At 48.8% G+C, this 17,450-nt stretch overlaps 1 protein-coding gene across 7 annotated transcripts in view; it reads right to left on the reverse strand.

The window, feature by feature from the left end:
- The window catches only part of DYSF (dysferlin), a 288,276-nt gene that overhangs the window by 54,159 nt on the left and 216,667 nt on the right, over positions 1–17,450 (reverse strand). For 4 of the 7 annotated variants that reach the window (XM_045018205.1, XM_045018206.1, XM_045018210.1 and 1 more), the window contains 5 exons: positions 13,914–14,012; positions 11,927–12,055; positions 5,907–6,062; positions 4,092–4,183; positions 864–1,034 (listed from right to left, as the gene is read on the reverse strand). In XM_045018205.1, coding sequence (XP_044874140.1) covers positions 864–1,034; positions 4,092–4,183; positions 5,907–6,062; positions 11,927–12,055; positions 13,914–14,012 — 647 coding nt within the window. Of the gene's footprint in view, positions 1–863; positions 1,035–4,091; positions 4,184–5,906; positions 6,063–11,926; positions 12,056–13,913; positions 14,013–15,624; positions 15,637–17,450 lie in introns of all 7 variants that reach the window. The other 3 variants (XM_045018204.1, XM_045018207.1, XM_045018208.1) reach the window with 1 other exon arrangement.

Here is a 17,450-nt window from a genome sequence, read left to right on the forward strand (position 1 = left end):
CTGAGACATTTCAAGCTCTAGGGACCAATTGCACGCTAGCAGGAAGTGACCTGAAAGCCTTGCCCGCCTCGCACGCCTACCGCATGAGGCTGGGACTTCGTTCACATTTTCCCACATTGGTGCAGCTGGGAAAAGCTGCTGTGGGCCTGGCCTGAGGGCCCCTCCCTTTGAGACACCCAGAGAGAACCTATGGAACCAGCTCCTCTCTCCAGGGGCCGACTCTCCCTCGGCTGCTGTCCCCTGTACCACTGCTGGCAGGCAGGGCAGAGAATCCGGGAACTGTACCGGGCCCCCGATGCCCCCTGCTTTGGTGCAGCCGGCACTGGGGAAGACCTTCCAGCAGCACAGCTACACAAACAGCGGCAGTTTGGCTTGAGCGTCCAGCCAAAATTCAGCCCAGTCCTTTATTCCCTATCCTATTAGGCCACCTCGCCCAGGGGGTCTCCACCTTTCCCATACCAGGACCCCCTCCCAGGTAACTAGGATATTGCCTCCCCTCCGTGGATGCCACCCCCTGAGCGTGTTATCCAGCCTCCCCTGAGACCTCCCCTAAAACCTGCCCCCGTCCCAATATCTGCAGGACGACCCTGGTTTTGGCAGGGTGACTCCCACATGCTCGTGGGAAGCCCTGGGGGTTCTGGGACCAGCCATGCAGGGCCCAGGAGGCATCACATGGCGTGATGGTGACATTCTGACACATCACGCAGAGCTCCCTTGGCAACGCCGCTCCCTGGTGTGTCGGTGTGCTGATACCACAACAGATGCAGGTGCCCAGGATGGTGCTGGGTATCTTCCCTCTTTGACCCAGCCACATCTCCCCGACAGGGCAGCTCAGTGCCACCTGGGCTATCGGAAGTACCTACATGCAGTAGGTCTGGGACAGGCCGCACCGGGCCCCGAATTTGGACAGGAACCGGTTCTCCAGGTCTATGACGGTCTCGCCAATCTTCTCATCCTTCGACAAGAGGTCATAGTCGTAGAGAGTAACCTTCAGGTCCTTCTCCAAAGGCAGAGTGCAGGTCAGCTCAAACATCCTGTGGAAACGGGAAGAGCAAGAGATCAGGTCCTGGCCTGGAGTCAGCTGCCTGATTGGCTCCAACCTCCTGACTGGTGGGAGAGGCAGCAAACCAGCTCTTAAGCCCAGCAGCAGCAGCAGTTCAGTAGCTGCTCAAAGCGCTCACCCAGGGCCGTGATAGCTCCTGTGCCTGCTTGTTCCCAGCCTTAATACAGGTAACCCGCTCCTGACCCTCAGCTCCGATTCCTCACCTGTGACCCTGGCTCTGGCACCTGGCCTCTGACTCCAGCTCTGACCCAGGGCTCCAATTCCTGACTAGCGACTCCTGCTCCAACCATGAGGCACAATCACCCGTGACAGAGAGAAGAGCTGGGGGTGCTTGGCTTTCCCCGGGGATCACCTCTTAGGACAGACAAGCCAATGGAAACAGACCTCATGTCTTCCACCCTCCATCACATAACAGAACAAGGCAGATGCTGGGCTTATCGGCCTGCCTGTCTCTCCTGTGTCCCACCATGCCTGATCAATTGACGCAGAGCTGTGAGCTACTGGACTGGGCCATGGGAGACCCAGGTTCTGTGCCCAGGTCGGCTGCTTTCTGTGTGCCCTTGAGCAAGCCTGTGCCTCACTTTCCCAATCCACAAAATGGGAATGGTCCTGACTCGCTTTGCAATCGATGGATGGAAAGCAACTAGATGAGAGCTGGGGATCGCTAGTGAATGCTGGCCCCAGAATAATAAGCGAAAGGAATGCTGGGAATCATTAAGAAAGGGACAGATAATAAGACAGAAAATATCATATTGTCTCTATATAAATTCATGGTAACGCCCACACCTTGAACACTGCATGCAGATGTGGTCAACTCATCTCGAAAAAGATAAATTGGAATTGGAAAAGGTTCAGAAAAGGGCAACAAAAATGATTAGGGGTAGGGAATGGCTTCCGTATGAGGAGAGATTAATAAGACTGGGACTTTTCAGCTTGGAAAAGAGACAACTAAGAGGGGATATGATAGAGGTCTATAAAATCATGAGTGGTGTGAAGAAAGTAAATAAGGAAGTGTTGTTTACTCCTTCTCATAACACAAGAACTAGGGGTCACCGAGTGAAATGAATAGGCAGCAGGTTTAAAACAAACAAAAGGAAGTATTTCTTCCACACAACACACAGTCAACCCTTGGAACTCTTTGCCAGAGGATGTTGTGAAAGCCAAGACTATAACAGGGTTCAAAAAAGAACTAGATAAGTTCATGGAGGACAGGTCCATCAGTGGCTATTAGCCAGGATGGGCAGGGATGGTGTCCCCAGCCTCTGTTTGCCAGAAGCTGGGAATGGGCGACGGGGTGGATCGGTTGATGATTCCCTGTTCTGTTCATTCCCTCTGGGGCAGCTGGCATTGGCCACTGTTGGAAGACGGGATACTGAGCTAGATGGACCTTTAGTTTGACCCAATATGGCCATTCTTATGTTCTTATAATACCTTACTTTAAAATGGAGGGTCTTTCCTCCAGAAGCATCCCAAAGAATTTTCTAAACTCTCTGGCTCAGATCCCCAGCTGGTGTAAATCGGTTTAGCTCCACTGGAGTCACTGGGGCCAGATCTTCAGCTGATGTAAACTGGTAGAGCTCCGCTGAAGTCAGTGGAAATGGTCCTCACTCTCCCTTGACGTTATATACACACATGCACACGCATTATGGTGGGCCTTGTTCTCATCTCACTCATACTGGCCTTACCTCGCTGATCTTCACTGACTTCCATGTGGAGTCAGTCCTGGTTTACACCAATGACCAGGATCTGGCCCACTGGGTCTGGGAGTCACTTCACCTGCTGCTGAAACTTGGCTACCTCCAAAGTGGAATGTGATGCCCTTTTAACAGCACCCCCACCACTGTGCAGCAGCTTTGAGGAGGGGAAGTGAGTGATTGTGTCTCCAATTAAAGCGGCAGGAGGAATTCAGGTCAGCAAATAATTGGCCAAGCTGGAAAACAGCCAGGATCCCAGGGTTACTCTTGTGAAATGGGAGCTTTAATAGCCATGAGCAGCCGGGACCTGGGTTTTCCGTCTCGTCTTAGCGACGGGGTGGTAGGTGCAGAACTCTGTCTAGACTGGTCTTTGGCTGGAAGCCAAGCCTGGCAAAAGAGACTCTACCCTCGGAGAGTAGAGTCCCTACGTAGCATTATTACCCCTATTTCACAGATAAAGAACAGAGAGTAAATGGCCTGTGGACCATTGCTGTGGACAGCCAAGCTCGTTATTATTACATGTATCATGGTAGCATCTAGTGCCCTAACTGAGAGCAGATCAGCCACACAAACACGTTGTAAAGGGATGGCCCATGAGCTGAAGACCTTGTAGCCCTAACGAGACAATGCAGAGAAGTGACGGAGGTCTATAACATCATGAAAGGTGTGGAGAAAGTGAACAAGGAAGTGCTATTTACCCCTTCACATAACACACCTGATGAAATTAACAGGCAGCGGGTTTAAAACAATCCTTCTTCACACAACACACAGCCAACCTGTAGAACTGGTTGCCAGGGGATGTTTAAAAGGCCAAATGTATAACCGGGTTCAAAAATGAATGAGATTAGTTCACGGAGAATGGGTTTATCAATGGCTATTGGCCAAGATGGTCAGGGATGCAGAACTATGCTCCCTAAACTTCTGACTGCCAGACACTGGGACTAAATGGCAAGGGATAGATCACTCAGTAACTGCCCTGTTCTGTTCATTCCTTTGGAAGCATCGGGCACCAGCCATAGTCAGAAGCCAGGATGCTGGGCTAGATAGACCACTGGTCTGACTCAGTACGGCCGTTCCTACGTAGCATTATTACCCCTATTTCACAGATAAAGAACAGAGAGTAAATGACTTGCCCAGGATCACACAGAGTCCGGAACTGAACTAAAACCTTGCAAGTCCCAAAGCACTGCCTTAGCCACAAGACCATCAAGGATCTCTGACACCAGCCTTTGCCTTCCTCTCCCTTTCCTGCTCTTTCCGCTCTGCTTGCGATCCTGCCTTGGGAGGCAAGTCCCACCATCCCCATCTGGAATTGACGCGAAAGAGAAACGTACTTTCCGAAGACAGGCTCCAGCGTGCACGGGATGTAATTATCCTGGTCATTTATGGATTTCTTTCCCACCGAAATCTTCACGTAGGGGTCACACTACAAAGACAGGAGGAAAAAAAGAACACAGGAGGAGGGACTGCTACAGACTCATCTTCAACCACAACAGTAATAAGGACCAGATTCTGCCACCCTTAGTCATGTGGATCAACCCCTTATTCCATGAACAGGCCCTTGAGTAACACCCCACGTCAGCAAGGGGGAACGGAATCTGTCCCTTTGCTGTTCATAACAAATTCCCATAGGTGCTAGTGCTGGCTGATCCAGCTGCGACTCCTGTTCCAGGCCTTGTATGCGCACGGTCAGGCAGTGGGGACGAGCAACCAAGGGCACAGCCTGGAAGGGGATTAACAGAGTTGCCTTGAAGATCTCATGACCCCATAGGCACCAACTCCGTGGGTGCTCTGGGGATCAAGCACTCATGGAAAAAAAAATAGTGGGTGATCAGCACCCACCAGCCACAGCTGATCAGCAGGGCTGCCAATCAGCTGTTTGGTGGCTGGGGAAGGCACTTGGGGGAGGGCGGAGAGCAGCGGGGTCCTCAGGGGAGGGTTGGAGCAGGGGCAGGAAGAGATGGAGCAAGGGTGGGGCCCCACACTTAGAGGGACACATCCCCTTATTTTGTCTCAGTTCAGCAAACGGCCTAGGGGATACTAGCCAGGGACTCCAGGGTGGAGGGGAAGAACCCAGGCTGAGATCCTCAGGGGGTTTTCACTGTCCCACAGGTTTTTTAGAAGGGAGGGATGGAGCAGCCCTTGGTTGGCTAAGTCAGCAGACATAACTCGAAGATACACAAGGAGCACGGGCACTGAGTAAGAAGCGGCCACTTTTCTCCTGGCTGCATCAAGCAGGAAGAATCAAAGCGTGCTGGGAAGGGGAGATGGTTTAACCTTAATTTTTTATTTTTTTTTACAGAAAATGGTTTTCCAACTCAATACACTTCTGATTTCACTGAAATTCTTTGAAGGAAAGCTCCTATATGGAAAGGAAAGTTTTCGTTTCGTGTCAGTTTTTGAAAACTGAAAAAAAAAATTGATTTTCATTTTTGGGTTTTCCGCTCTCTCCTCCTCTCCATTTTGTAATCGCTTCCAGCGTGAAAAGGGAGTTTCAGAAAATGGTTTTTGTTGTTTTTTTAAAAATGGAAACAAAATGGAATTTTTTCATTTCAACCAAAAACAGTTTTCTTTTCATTTTAAATGGTCGGGAAAAAAATTGTTTCTGAAGATTTCTCCAAAAAAAAAAAAAAATTTTTTTTTTGAAGGCAATTTTTGCTTCCTTTGAAATTTTGGGCAGAAATGAATTCGGATATTGCCACCTGCCCTACTGAGAAGCCCAACAACAATACAGGAGAGCTTAGGCCCTGGGCTTCAGAACCATGGAAAAGGCACTTTGAAGAAACAAGTTGGTGTTAGTTTTTTCCTAGATGCCAAGGCCAGAAGTGTGAGCGACAGGGGGAGGGGGCAGAGAGAAGCGAGCGGGTCGGGGTCTTGGGGGGAAGAGGCAGCAGAGGAGCGGGGTCTTGGGAGAAGGGGCAGTGTGAAGGTGGGGTCTCGGGAGCAAGGCCTCAGGGGGAAGGGGTGATGTGAGGATGGGGCCTTGGAGAGTAGGGGTGGTGCGAGAGCAGGGCCACAGTTTGGGCACCTGTGGCCCCCCCACTTTTAGGGCGCTTCTGCCACTCCTGACACAGCCCAGGGAATTCCACCCCACCATTTCTGCCCTCAGCCCCATTGACACGTCTCCCAGATGCTCCCCTGAAGGATACCTTTCCGTTGGAGTCCTTGGGTTGCAAGTCGAAGGCACGGATGATGTAGATCCTGATGAGACACTCCTGGGGTCCTTTGGCTGGGAGCTGATGGAACTGGCGTGGTGGGACCGGCACTCTTGGGTCATCCGGGAGGGGGTACATTTTGAACGAGCCCTGAAAAGACATTGAGCATTCACATGTGTGCACATGCAGGAGGGTTACACTACAAATGCTAATAGCTGGCAACTGAACTCAGGGCAAATCAGTGCAATGCTGCTTGTGTAACACCACATCCCCAGGCAAGTCGTCAGCAGGAAGGATGGAAACTCAGAATCTTTCAGCGTACCCTTCCGCTGCCCAGCAGGCTCCGCAACCTCTCTCTGTGTCCCACACACCACCACCAGAGGGAGACAGAGCGCCACATGGAATAGAGGAACAATCCTTCACTTCCTGTCCTAAAGCTGTTAAACAGCTGCTGTGTTTCAACCCAGAGGGGGCTGCGAGTCAGCAGTAGACTGGTAAAGTGATGCCTAAGTCTACACTGCAGTTAGACACCTGCGGCTGACCCGTGCCTGGACCAGGCTCGCAAGGGGGGTCCGCCCCCTTAGCAGGGTCCTAGAGCCCAGATGCCAGCCCAGACCTGAAGGTCTACACCACAATTAAACAGCCCCTTAGTCCAGAGCCAGTCGCAGGTGTCTTATTGCAGTGTAAACATCCCCTACATGCGGTTAATTACTACGCAGGGGTCGTCTGAGGCAGAATTACTTAGGCCTTGATTCTCATTTACTCTACTGCCATTTGTCCCCAGAATGGTGCAAAGGACCATTAGTGAAAATGAGAATTGAGCTCTTCATGTTTTTAAGGAGCCGAGATCCTCAGATGAAAAGGTGCTTTACATGAACAAAGCATCATGTGCTACAGATCCATTCAAAGAGAGGCTGACGGAGCGAGTGCCCCGAAGGGACTGGCTCCGAGCACTTGCGTAGGCACCTGGCAGTCCTCTCACACACATGCTCTCCCCACCCCAGGGAAGAAAGATGCTTCATTGTTTTGACCCAGTCAGCCACAGGCAATGCTGACTCCAGATGTGATTTTCCACCTGGATTATGTCTAAGCCTGTATGGGTTCTGAAGTGCACAATGTAGCCATCGCCAGGGGCGTTTGTTAGTACACTTTTATGACCCGGTCTCCAAGGGGGTGCTAATAGTAAATAATTCATCCTAATAAGCACCACTACATTCTGTTTCTACAGGACCTTTCATTCGGCAGGATGCCAAAGTGCTCTGGTGACAGCATACGTTGCACATTCTCTCTCCCAGACGCACTGTGGAGAATCACTTGCCCACCACTGAAATGCTGCCCCCTCTGAGTGAAACACAGCAGCTGCACTCTGCCAGCAACACTACACTGGTGTTAAGTACAACTTCTTCTTACTTAGATTGTAAGCACTTTGGGGCAGGGATTGTCTGTTTGTTCTATGTTTGTACAGCTCCTAGCACAATGGGGTGGAGCAGACCAGGGCTTCTAGGTGCTACTGCAATACAAATAAATAATAACAGGCCACTGCATCAGGACTTTAACATCTTATCCATAACATGGGCTCTAGAGATGACTTGGGGTTTGTCTACACTTAGACATGGAAGGGTTCGATTTTTATTGGTAAATGCTGGGGAACATCGATTTCACCATACGCACAGAAACCAACAACAAATATTTCCATTGATAATAATCTAAACTTACCGACAGGCCAACTAAGAAAAATGCTGCTTGAGAACTCATGAGAGTTGATTTAAGGCTACAATTTTGACATATGATGTCAGAGAGACAAGGTGGGTCAGGTTTTTATTGACCCAACTTCTGTTGGTGAGACAGACAGGCTTTTGAGACACACAGGGTGTGTCTACACAACAACTAGCATCCCGTGCTCGAGCTCACGGGACTCGGGCTGCGGGGCTGTTTCATTGCTGTGTCGATGTCTGGGCTCGTGGTGGAGCCTGGGCTCTATGACCTTGCGAAGTGCGAAGGTCCCAGAGCTCAGGCTCCAGCCCACGCTTGAAGTCTACAAAGCAGCGAAACAGCCCAAGCCTGAGCCCCGTGAGCTCGAGTCAGCTGGCACAGGCTAACCACAGGTTTTTCTTTGCTGTGTAGACGCACCTAAGGAGCTCGTCTTCAGGTCTGGGAAAGGTACATCCAGCATCACAGCAAAATGCAAGGTGGAACGGATTGTTTAGCATAATTAGTTAGCACATATTGCCAGGGATCAGTCAAGGTAGAGTGGCCCATTAACATCTCTGCCCTCATAGGACGAAAAGAGGGGGGTTAGTGGGTTACAGATTGTTGTAATAAACCAGAAATCCAGTGTCTCTGTTCCGTCTGTGATTTTAAGGGCGAGAAATTTGCATCATGTGCTGCTGCACCAATGCAGCTGTAGCACTTCTAGTGAAGACGCTCTAAGCCGACAGGAGAGAGCTCTCCCATCAGCTTAATAACTCCACCTCCGTGAGAGGCGGTAGCTATGTCGGTGGCAGAAGTCTACACCAGCGCTTACGTCAGTATAACTACGTTGCTCAGGAGTATCCAAAGCTTAGTGTTTTGCAGCTGTCTTTTGAAAGTGCTGTGCAGGTTTCCTTTAAGGATGAGGACTGAGAGGTCAGATACAGAGTGATCGCTTGGTGAAAAGTGTTCACCCACGGGCGAGAGGTTGTTTTTGTCTTTTATCATTTTTTTGTGTGAGTTCATTTGAGAGCACAGTGATTGTCTGGTTTCACCCACATGGTGGTTATTGGGGCATTTAATGCACCGGATGAGGTACAGCATGTGTAGGATGCAGGGATCTTGAAAGGTGTGTTGTGGGGGGTGTTGATCATTGTAGCAGTGACGATATGTCTGCAGGTTTTACATCTGTTGTTCTAGCAGGATCTGGTGCCACTCTGAGTTGGCTGACAGGTACCATCCCATACTGGAACCCAGACAGGGTATCATCAAACAACTACAACCCATACTCGATGGGGACCCTACCCTGAAAGAAATCTTTCCTGAACCCACTCTTCTGGCCTTCAAACAACCCCCCAACCTCTGCAAGCTCATCAGCCGAAGCTCCCCACAGACCAGGACACACCAACTCAAAGCAGCACCAAACCTTGCTAGAACAAGATACAAAACCTGCAGCCATATCTCCCCTGCTAGTGATCAACACCAACGATTCATTACTCTACTAGACACAAAAACCCATGGACTGAACTGAACTGGATTTCTAGCTTATTGAACAACCTGTAACCCACTAAGGGCCCGCTTTTTGTCCTATGACTGCAGAGGTGCTAACAGACCATTCAGCTTTGAATGGTCCCTTACAATATGTGCTAAGTACTTATGCTAAGCAATCTGTCCCACCTTGCCTTTAGCTGTGAGGCTAGGAGTACTTTCCCCAGACCCGAGGAAGAGCTCTGTGTGGCTCCAATGCTTGTCACTCACCACCAGACGTTGATCCAATAAAAGATATTTCCTTCCCCTCCTTGTCTCTCTAATATTCTGGGACCAACACAGCTACAACTACACTGCATACAACAGCGCCATCTGTCTTGGACGGTTTAGACACAAGAAATCCTGCATCTTGGCAGAGGGTTCGACTAGATGCCCCTTGCAGTCCCTTCTAGCCCTGTGATTCTATGACATACAATGCTGATAGATTGTGTTTTAACAATTATAAAGCCTTAACTTTTTTCATCTCATTGTCTCTTGTCATTAAATAATTCTCTGACACCCTCGTCGTCTGGCCCTCCATACTTCCCTGCAACTGTGAAACTTTAAATTGATAAAAATGAAAATAAATGCTTCCAAACCATAATTTCACGCAACTGTGAACATTTCAGTAAATAACGATAGGAAAACCAAAAACCAAAATAAGCACTGATATTCGCCGCCAAAATGATAAAAAATAAAAATCAGATTCTGCCGAGCCTCTCTGTATTGTCATCACAGGGTGTCATTGCAACTCGAGCAATCACAGCCCAGCTAGCTTTGAACTAGCGAGCTCAGACACGTGTGCAGTGAAGCCTCTGTACAAACCCGCCTGGAACTCTGGGTAATTATTCACGGGGTTAGCCCTTGCTGAACGAGCTGCCACGGCCTCCCTGCTCTGCAACCTACACTAGCTAAATTGGAGCTACCTGGGGTAGGTCTACACGAGCTGAAATCGCACCCTGTGTTTGCATCCAGCAGGTTACGCACCAACTCTTGTCTGCTCTGCCCTCTGCAACGTTCCCAACTTCTGTCAGACCCAGGGTCCAGCAGATCCTTCCCTACTTTATAACAAAGAAATATTCACGGGTAGGTGCTAGAGCAGGGGTGGCTAACCTGAGCCTGAGATGGAGCCAGAATTTACCATTGCCAAAGAGGCACAGGATATGTCAGCAGCCCCCCATCAACTCCCCTCCCCAACCCCGCCAGCCCGCTCCCAGCACCTCCTGCCCACTGGCAGCCCCACAGATCAGTGCTTCTCCTCCCTCCCCACACCTCCCGATCAGCTGTTTCGTGGCGTGCAGGAGGTTCAGGGGCAGGGTGGAGGAGCGAGTGTGACGTTGCACTCGATATGATTTTATGAAAGTATGCTGATGAGTGTGAATATAATGTACCTGGAATGTGCTTCATGCAAAAGGTCTCTTGTACTGTATCATTACAAAGCTTATAATCTACTGAGTGTGGTCATCCTATTTATATAAATGTACCACTCTTGTATCTGAAACTAGAAATATGAAACATAACCCTGATGGCCTATTGTAGTTATGCAAAGTGTGGGCCATTAATGGTGGTTTGGAATCTTAATGGCTCCCATTAACCCGGACAATTGACTGCAGATGGCTCTGTTTTACTTGTAAGTCTCTCTGTCTACCTGTGTGCTGGCAAGTGGGTAACGGAGTCTTACAGTGACATGTGATCATGTCACCTGAACTGGAATCCATCTTTAACCCGGTGCTTTTCCCATTTAGAGGGAGGGGTGGGAACCCAGAGGGACAAAGGATTCCTGCCTTGTGCAAAAGATATAGAAGTGGGTGGAACAGAACAAAGGAGGTTGCAGTCATGAGAAATCCCCTAGCTACCCCCTGAGCTGGAACAAGGGCTGTACCGGGGAAAGGATTGGGCCCAGACGAGGAAGGCGTCCAGTCTGTGAAAGAAACTCATTGAAACATCTCTGAGGGTGAGATTTTATCTGTATTCAGTTTTATTACTGTCCTAGACTTAGACCTGCGTGTTTTATTTTATTTTGCTTGGTGATTCACTTTGTTCTGTCTGCTATTACTTGGAACCACTTAAATCCTACTTTCTGCATTTAATAAAATCATTTTTTACTTATTAATTAACCCAGAGTGTGTCTTAATACCGGGAGGGGGGGAGCAAACAGCTGTGCATATCTCTCTGTCAGTGTTACAGAGGGCAAACAATTTATGAGTTTACCCCGTATAAGCTTTATACAGGGTAAAACGGATTTATTTGGGGTTTGGACCCCATTGGGAGTTGGGCATCTGAGTGTTAAAGACAGGAACACTTCTTAAGTCACTTTCAGTTAAGTCGGCAGCTTTGGAGCACGTGGTCCAGACCCTGGGTCTGTGTTGGAGCAGACGGGCGTGTCTGGCTCGGCAAGACAGGGTGCTGGAGTCCTGAGCTGGCAGGGAAAGCAAAGGGAGAAGTAGTCTTGGCACATCAGTTGGCAGTTCCCAAGGGGGTTTCTGTGATCCAACCCGTCACAGCGAGGGCACAGCAGGCTCAGGGGAGGAGGTGGAAAGGGGTGGAGTGGGGGCAGGGCCTGTGGCAGAGCCAGGGGTTGAGCAGTGAGCACCCCCCGGCCCATTGGAAAGTTGGCACCTGTAGCTCCAGCCCCGGAGTCGGTGCCTATACAAGGAGCCGCATATTAACTTCTGAAAAGCCGCATGTGGCTCCGGAGCCACAGGTTGGCCACCCCTGGGCTAGAGGGATTAGCTGCTAGTTTCCATTTGACTATTGCTAGGTAAAGTGACTCTGGGTATAAAGAGTGGCCATCAGACCTTGAATTCCCCCACCACCGAGGGATCTTCGTTAACGTCCTGCGTTCTGCCGCGGTAGAGCTTGAAGGTCTGGCAGAAGTCGGAGAGCCTCTCAAATTCCTCCATATTCTCCAGCTCCGTCTCGTAGACCTAAGGAGGAAAACCCCTCTGAGTAAAAGGATGAATTTCACCCATAAAGCACAAGGTCCACACCATCTGCAGAATACCATGGATGCCTCTGTATCTCCTTACTCCCAGAGCCCTAGAGATCAGGGGTGGAGAAGGCCTTTCAGATCACTATGGTAACAACAACCTTTCACGGACCCTTTAGAGATGGTCTGCAGACCCCTAGGGGTCCGCAGACCACAGGTTGAAAACCACTAACCTAGACTGCCCCTTGAGGCCAGCGTGGGATTGTCACTCTCCAAGCACTTTGGTTGTAAATGACTCAGGGTATGCCCTCACTGCAGTTAGATATCTGCGGCTGGATGAGGGCAGCTGACTCAGGCTCATGGGGCTGTCCAGTTGAGGTGAAGACATGTGGGCTTGGGCTGCAGCCCGGGCTCTGGGACCCTCCTCTATAGCATGGGCCTAGAGCCTGGGATCCAGCCTGAGCCTGAATGTTTACACAACAATGAAACAGCCCCTTAGCCCGAGCCCCGTGAGCCTAAGTCAGCTGGCACAGGCCAGCCGTGGGTTATGAATTCCAATGTAGACCTATCCTCAAGCAACAGGGCTTCCGCTGCTTCCCCATGGAGGGTCTTCCACAGCCCAAGGGATCGCACCGTTCCTGGCAGCCAGGCAATGATTTCCCTGTTTTACATTCAACAGGGGTTGTTATGCTACACTCGTCACTGTGGGATTGAGGACTTAATTCATGCCTCTTGTGCCAGCCTTAACAATTCCTCTCCTTGAGGTACACGCTCTCCTAGGCAGGTCATTCATTCAGTTATAAACCAGACAGTCCTCTTTTTGGGTGGTTAGTTCCCAGCCCAGTGTTGAAACAAAACCAGACATGGTTTTGTCCAGAATCAGATGGGGTATGTTAATTTGAAAGCATGCCACTGCGCCTCCAGTGGTGTCACCTTGCAGATGCTGTGCATGTGAGATCATGCCGGCGGCGGCAGGCCCATGCCATTCCCGGTGGCACAAGAATGACCAATATTTGGGGAATGAATGAGTGGCCACTCCACCCTCTTGTAGACTGGTAGCTCCCCGCCACACCCAGCCCATAAGCCTCGATGCTGCAAACAGCTACTTGTGCATACAGCTGGTCAAAAAAATTCCAGTTGTTGAAACTGTTTTTCAACAGAAACTTGGGTTTTCAACCAAACAAAATTTTTCTGAACAATCTTTGTTTTCTGGAGGAAATTTGGATTTTTCACCCAAAAAAAGAGAACACCCCTAAAGAGAAATACTTCGGTTAAGGAAGGATGCCTCGGTGCTTCATGAGACTTGTAGTTCAATTGTCTCATGTCCCCCTTCTCTTCTATGGGCTGGGATCCCCAGCCAGACTACATCTCCCATGACCAAGGACTCCCATGATGCACTGCTACCCTTCTCCAAGAGAAGAGACTGAGCATTATGGGAGATGCAGTCTGACCAGGGAGCCGGGTATATAGAGGCGAATGGGAGCATGAGGCACTGAAACTACAGCTTCCATGAGGCACCCCGGCAGCATTTCTGAATTGAAATATTTTGGTTGTTGGCCAAAATGTTCAGTACTCTAATTTTGTCCAAAAAAAGTTTGGGTTTTTTTTTTGGGGAAAGCTCCACAACCAGCTCCACTCATGTGCTTAACTTTACATATTGGAGTCATGCCACTGATGTCCCAAGGACCCAACCCAGCTCCCGTTGAAATCAATAGCAAAACTCCCACTGATTTCAGAATCAGGTCTGGAAAAAACACCCCTCGACTGGCGCTCCCCTTTTAAAATAAATCTCGCTCCATAGATAATCATTGTCAGCCAGCTGCTACAGGGCATCAGCCACAAGGAGATGAGGTTACCTTCAGTGTGTCAAAGCCCTTCTCTAAGTAGCCGCCGCATTTCTCTCTTTCCCCCGTCGAAGCGTAGAACTTGCTCCACCAGTCGATGAACTCTTCCTCCTGGAGGAGGGGAGAAAAAAATAAAGTATCTCCCTTGGGAAAACCACCCGTTGAAAACGTAATCGCTATTGTTAATATTCGCCCCTGTGCAGAGAGACAGCCCAAAACCCATGCACTCAGTGGGTGTTACACATCCCCCTTTGGGCCAGAGCCACAGAACAGTGAACCTGTGGCCTTGTCTACACTACACAGGTTTTCTGATACAGCTCAACCAGGATAGCTACACCAGCAGAGCCCCCTAGTGAGGACGCAGCATGTGCCAACAGAGGGAGTTTTCGTGCCGGCATAGAAACACCACCTCCACAAATGACTTTAGCTATGCCAAAAAACCTCTTCTGTCAGCACCGCCGCATCTACACCTTGCCACCGTAGCTATGTTGGTGAGGGGTGTGGTTTTTACACACACCAGACCAGCAAAACTGTAGTGTGCACTTGATATGTTACAAAAATTAGTTCTTTAGACCAAGCTGTATAGTCTTTCTTTTAGCTCTCAGGGTCCCTGGTTGTTGGTTCACTCCCCAGTGTGGTGGCCAAGACAGAGATAGTCAGACAACACTTAAGCATTCAGGATTCGAAGTGGTGAATCCGCACAGAGGTGACTCTCACCCCAGGAGTGGGTCAAAGATGTTCTGGAGAAGAAGCCATCAGAATTTGTTTCCAGATGGCAGCTTTTTGCCAACGTTGGTGGCCCTCCGCTGGGAATCCCCATGTGGAAGGAAGGATGGGTTATAATAACTGCCCCCAGACTAACAGGGCCATGTGTCTCAGAATGCTGAGGATATGTGCTGGGATATCTGATAAATAAAACCTCCCCCCCCCACTCTAAGCTTAGGTTGCAAACTTTCTGGGGCCGGAACTGCCCTTTTGTTCTGTTTGTAAAGCGCATAACGCAAGGGGGCCAAGGTCCATGCCTGGATCTCCTATACACTACCACAGTACTAACTATATCTCTTAAAACAAACCCTGATCCCAAGAAATTCCACCGCTCTCTAGAAGAACGTAACAACTATGCAGATCTATAAAAGAAACTGAAATCACCAATCCCATAAGCTTAAGACTTTTGAAAGTGAATGGCAGGAGACTCAAGGCCGGTAAGGAGATTTCACCTCATCTGTTATGTAAACTGGGAGGGATAATGGGCTTTCAGGACTGCGGATATTATTCCAAGGAGAAAGCCGGCTGTCGGGTTCTGAAAATATATATTATTTTATTCTAAGTGCACAATTTTGAAATTTATGCAAGCAAAGATGAAGGGGCTTTGACCGTGATTCATGAAACATTCCTGAAAACTAATGATGTCTTATTTTAGAAGTCCACAAAATTCCATCACACTGACCTAATGGAGGAATCATAGTGGAGGTTTATTGGATTTCGATTTTAAGCCAACAGTGCAGGCTTTAAATTGCTGTCTTGAATAGACATTGTTTTTAATAGCAATATTACATAAATTAGCTCTGAGGCCTCTGCTGCCTTCTTTTTTTCAGATATTGCCTTTCATCACTCCCCTTGTTTTATTGTTTAAAAATCTACGTCCTAACCACCATGGCTTTATTATGACATTCCACAGGTACCAAGTTACAAAGAAAGCACTTAAACTAATCTGACGACTTACCCATGGTATCTTCTGCAGCCCCAAGACAAAGCATTTGGTTAGATATTTTTGCTGATTTCTACTGATGTTACAAAAGAAGAAGAAGAAGAAAAAAAAAGCCAGAGGAAGCAGCTGGAATGTTAATAGCGAAGGACATTAATCGTTTTGCCTGCAAATGGAAAAGCCAGTTAAAGCAACGGACCCAATATGCAAGTGACTGGATAGGGGGATTTGATTTAATCATCAGGCAACAGCCAAAAGTACTTTAAGTGTCTTATCTGGGAAGCCGGGCTGTGTACTGATCAGAGGGCAGAACTGGGAGTCTGGGTTTCTATTTCCAGCTCGGCTACTGACTCAGCGGGGGTGGAATCCATCTCCTGGGCAGAGATCCAGCACTGGGCCAAGGAGCCACTGGAGTCGCACTGAACCTGACAGCAGACATAAGTCGGACATTTACCATGTGCTGGGCCTCTGTCCTTGGGTATGTGGCCATGGGCAAGTCACTTGGGCTGAGACTTTTCACAGCTGGGTACCTCAAGTCAGGCATCGTGATCCATAGACAGACACTGCAGTAAGGCCCTGATTCGGATGGTAGCTTTGCCACTGACACCAGCAAGCATCAGATCAAGCCCTAAGTGGCCTAATTTTTCAGACATACTGAGCAGTCACGTCTCCCACGGCTGTCAGGGGAATTCACCGCTCTGTGCCTCCATTTTGGCTCCTCTGATCTGTAAAATGGGGATAATCTTTACCTACCTCACAGCGGTGTTCGGGGGAATTGGTTAATGTCTAGAAAGTGCTGAGATGCCTGCATAAGAGGCATGAAAGAAGAGCAATGCATTAATCTAGTCAGCTCAATCTATTTAGCTTAACAAAGAGAAGGCCAAGGAGTGATTTGATCCCTGTCTATAAATACCTACCTGGGGAACAGATATTTAATAATGGGCTCTTCAATCTAGCGGGCAAAAGTCTAACATGATCCGATGGCTGGAAGTTGAAGCTGGACAAATTCAGACTGGACATTTTTCACAGTGAGTGTAATTAACCACTGGAACAACTTACCAAAGGTGGTGGTGGATTCTCCATCCCTGGCAACTTTTAATTCAAAAGATCTGCTCTAGTTCAAATAGGAATTAATACCGGGAAATCCCCTGGCCTGCGCTATGCAGGAGGTCAGATTAGATTTTCACAACGGTCCCTTCTCACTTTACAATCTAACAATCCGTTTTATTTTACCAAGGGATGTATCAGAAGGGAGTACTGTGGTAAGGCAAAATGAAGGGTTATGTTGAAGAGAAATTAATTCACATTCGAAGAATGTCTAATCAATAACAGTGTTTTACAAACACATGGCATTTTGCACCACAGGATCTCTACGCCTTTTTGAGACGAAGGTCTTGATTCAGCAAAGCACTTAAGCATGTGCTTAATTTTAATCACAGTATTGAAGTCTATGGGATTTAAGTCTATACTTAAATGCCTTCCTGGATCAGGGCTGAAATTCAGCCCTGTGGAAAGGGCCAGCCCAAGGCATATGTGCCCTTAAATCCTACCTAAGCCCTCAAAATAAGGCTTAAAAGAGCACGCAGTCTCTGTGCAGGCCCTCACACAGGGGTGTGTTTCACTCTGCAGATGTGAATGAGCTGAACCTCACAACCTCCTCTGAGCTAGATCAGTAGCATTATTAGAGCTGGCTGGATGCTCTTTGATGGACAGGCTAAGGGACTTGCCCAGAAACATACAGGGAGTCAGTAGCAGTGCCGGCAATACAACCCAGGAACCTTGATATGCAATTCCCTGCTCTAACCATTAGACCCCACTCCTCCCTGTCTGAGTACACTTAATTA

Source organism: Mauremys mutica, chromosome 5 (assembly GCF_020497125.1).
Source record: "Mauremys mutica isolate MM-2020 ecotype Southern chromosome 5, ASM2049712v1, whole genome shotgun sequence".
NCBI classification, from domain to species: Eukaryota; Metazoa; Chordata; order Testudines; family Geoemydidae; genus Mauremys; species Mauremys mutica.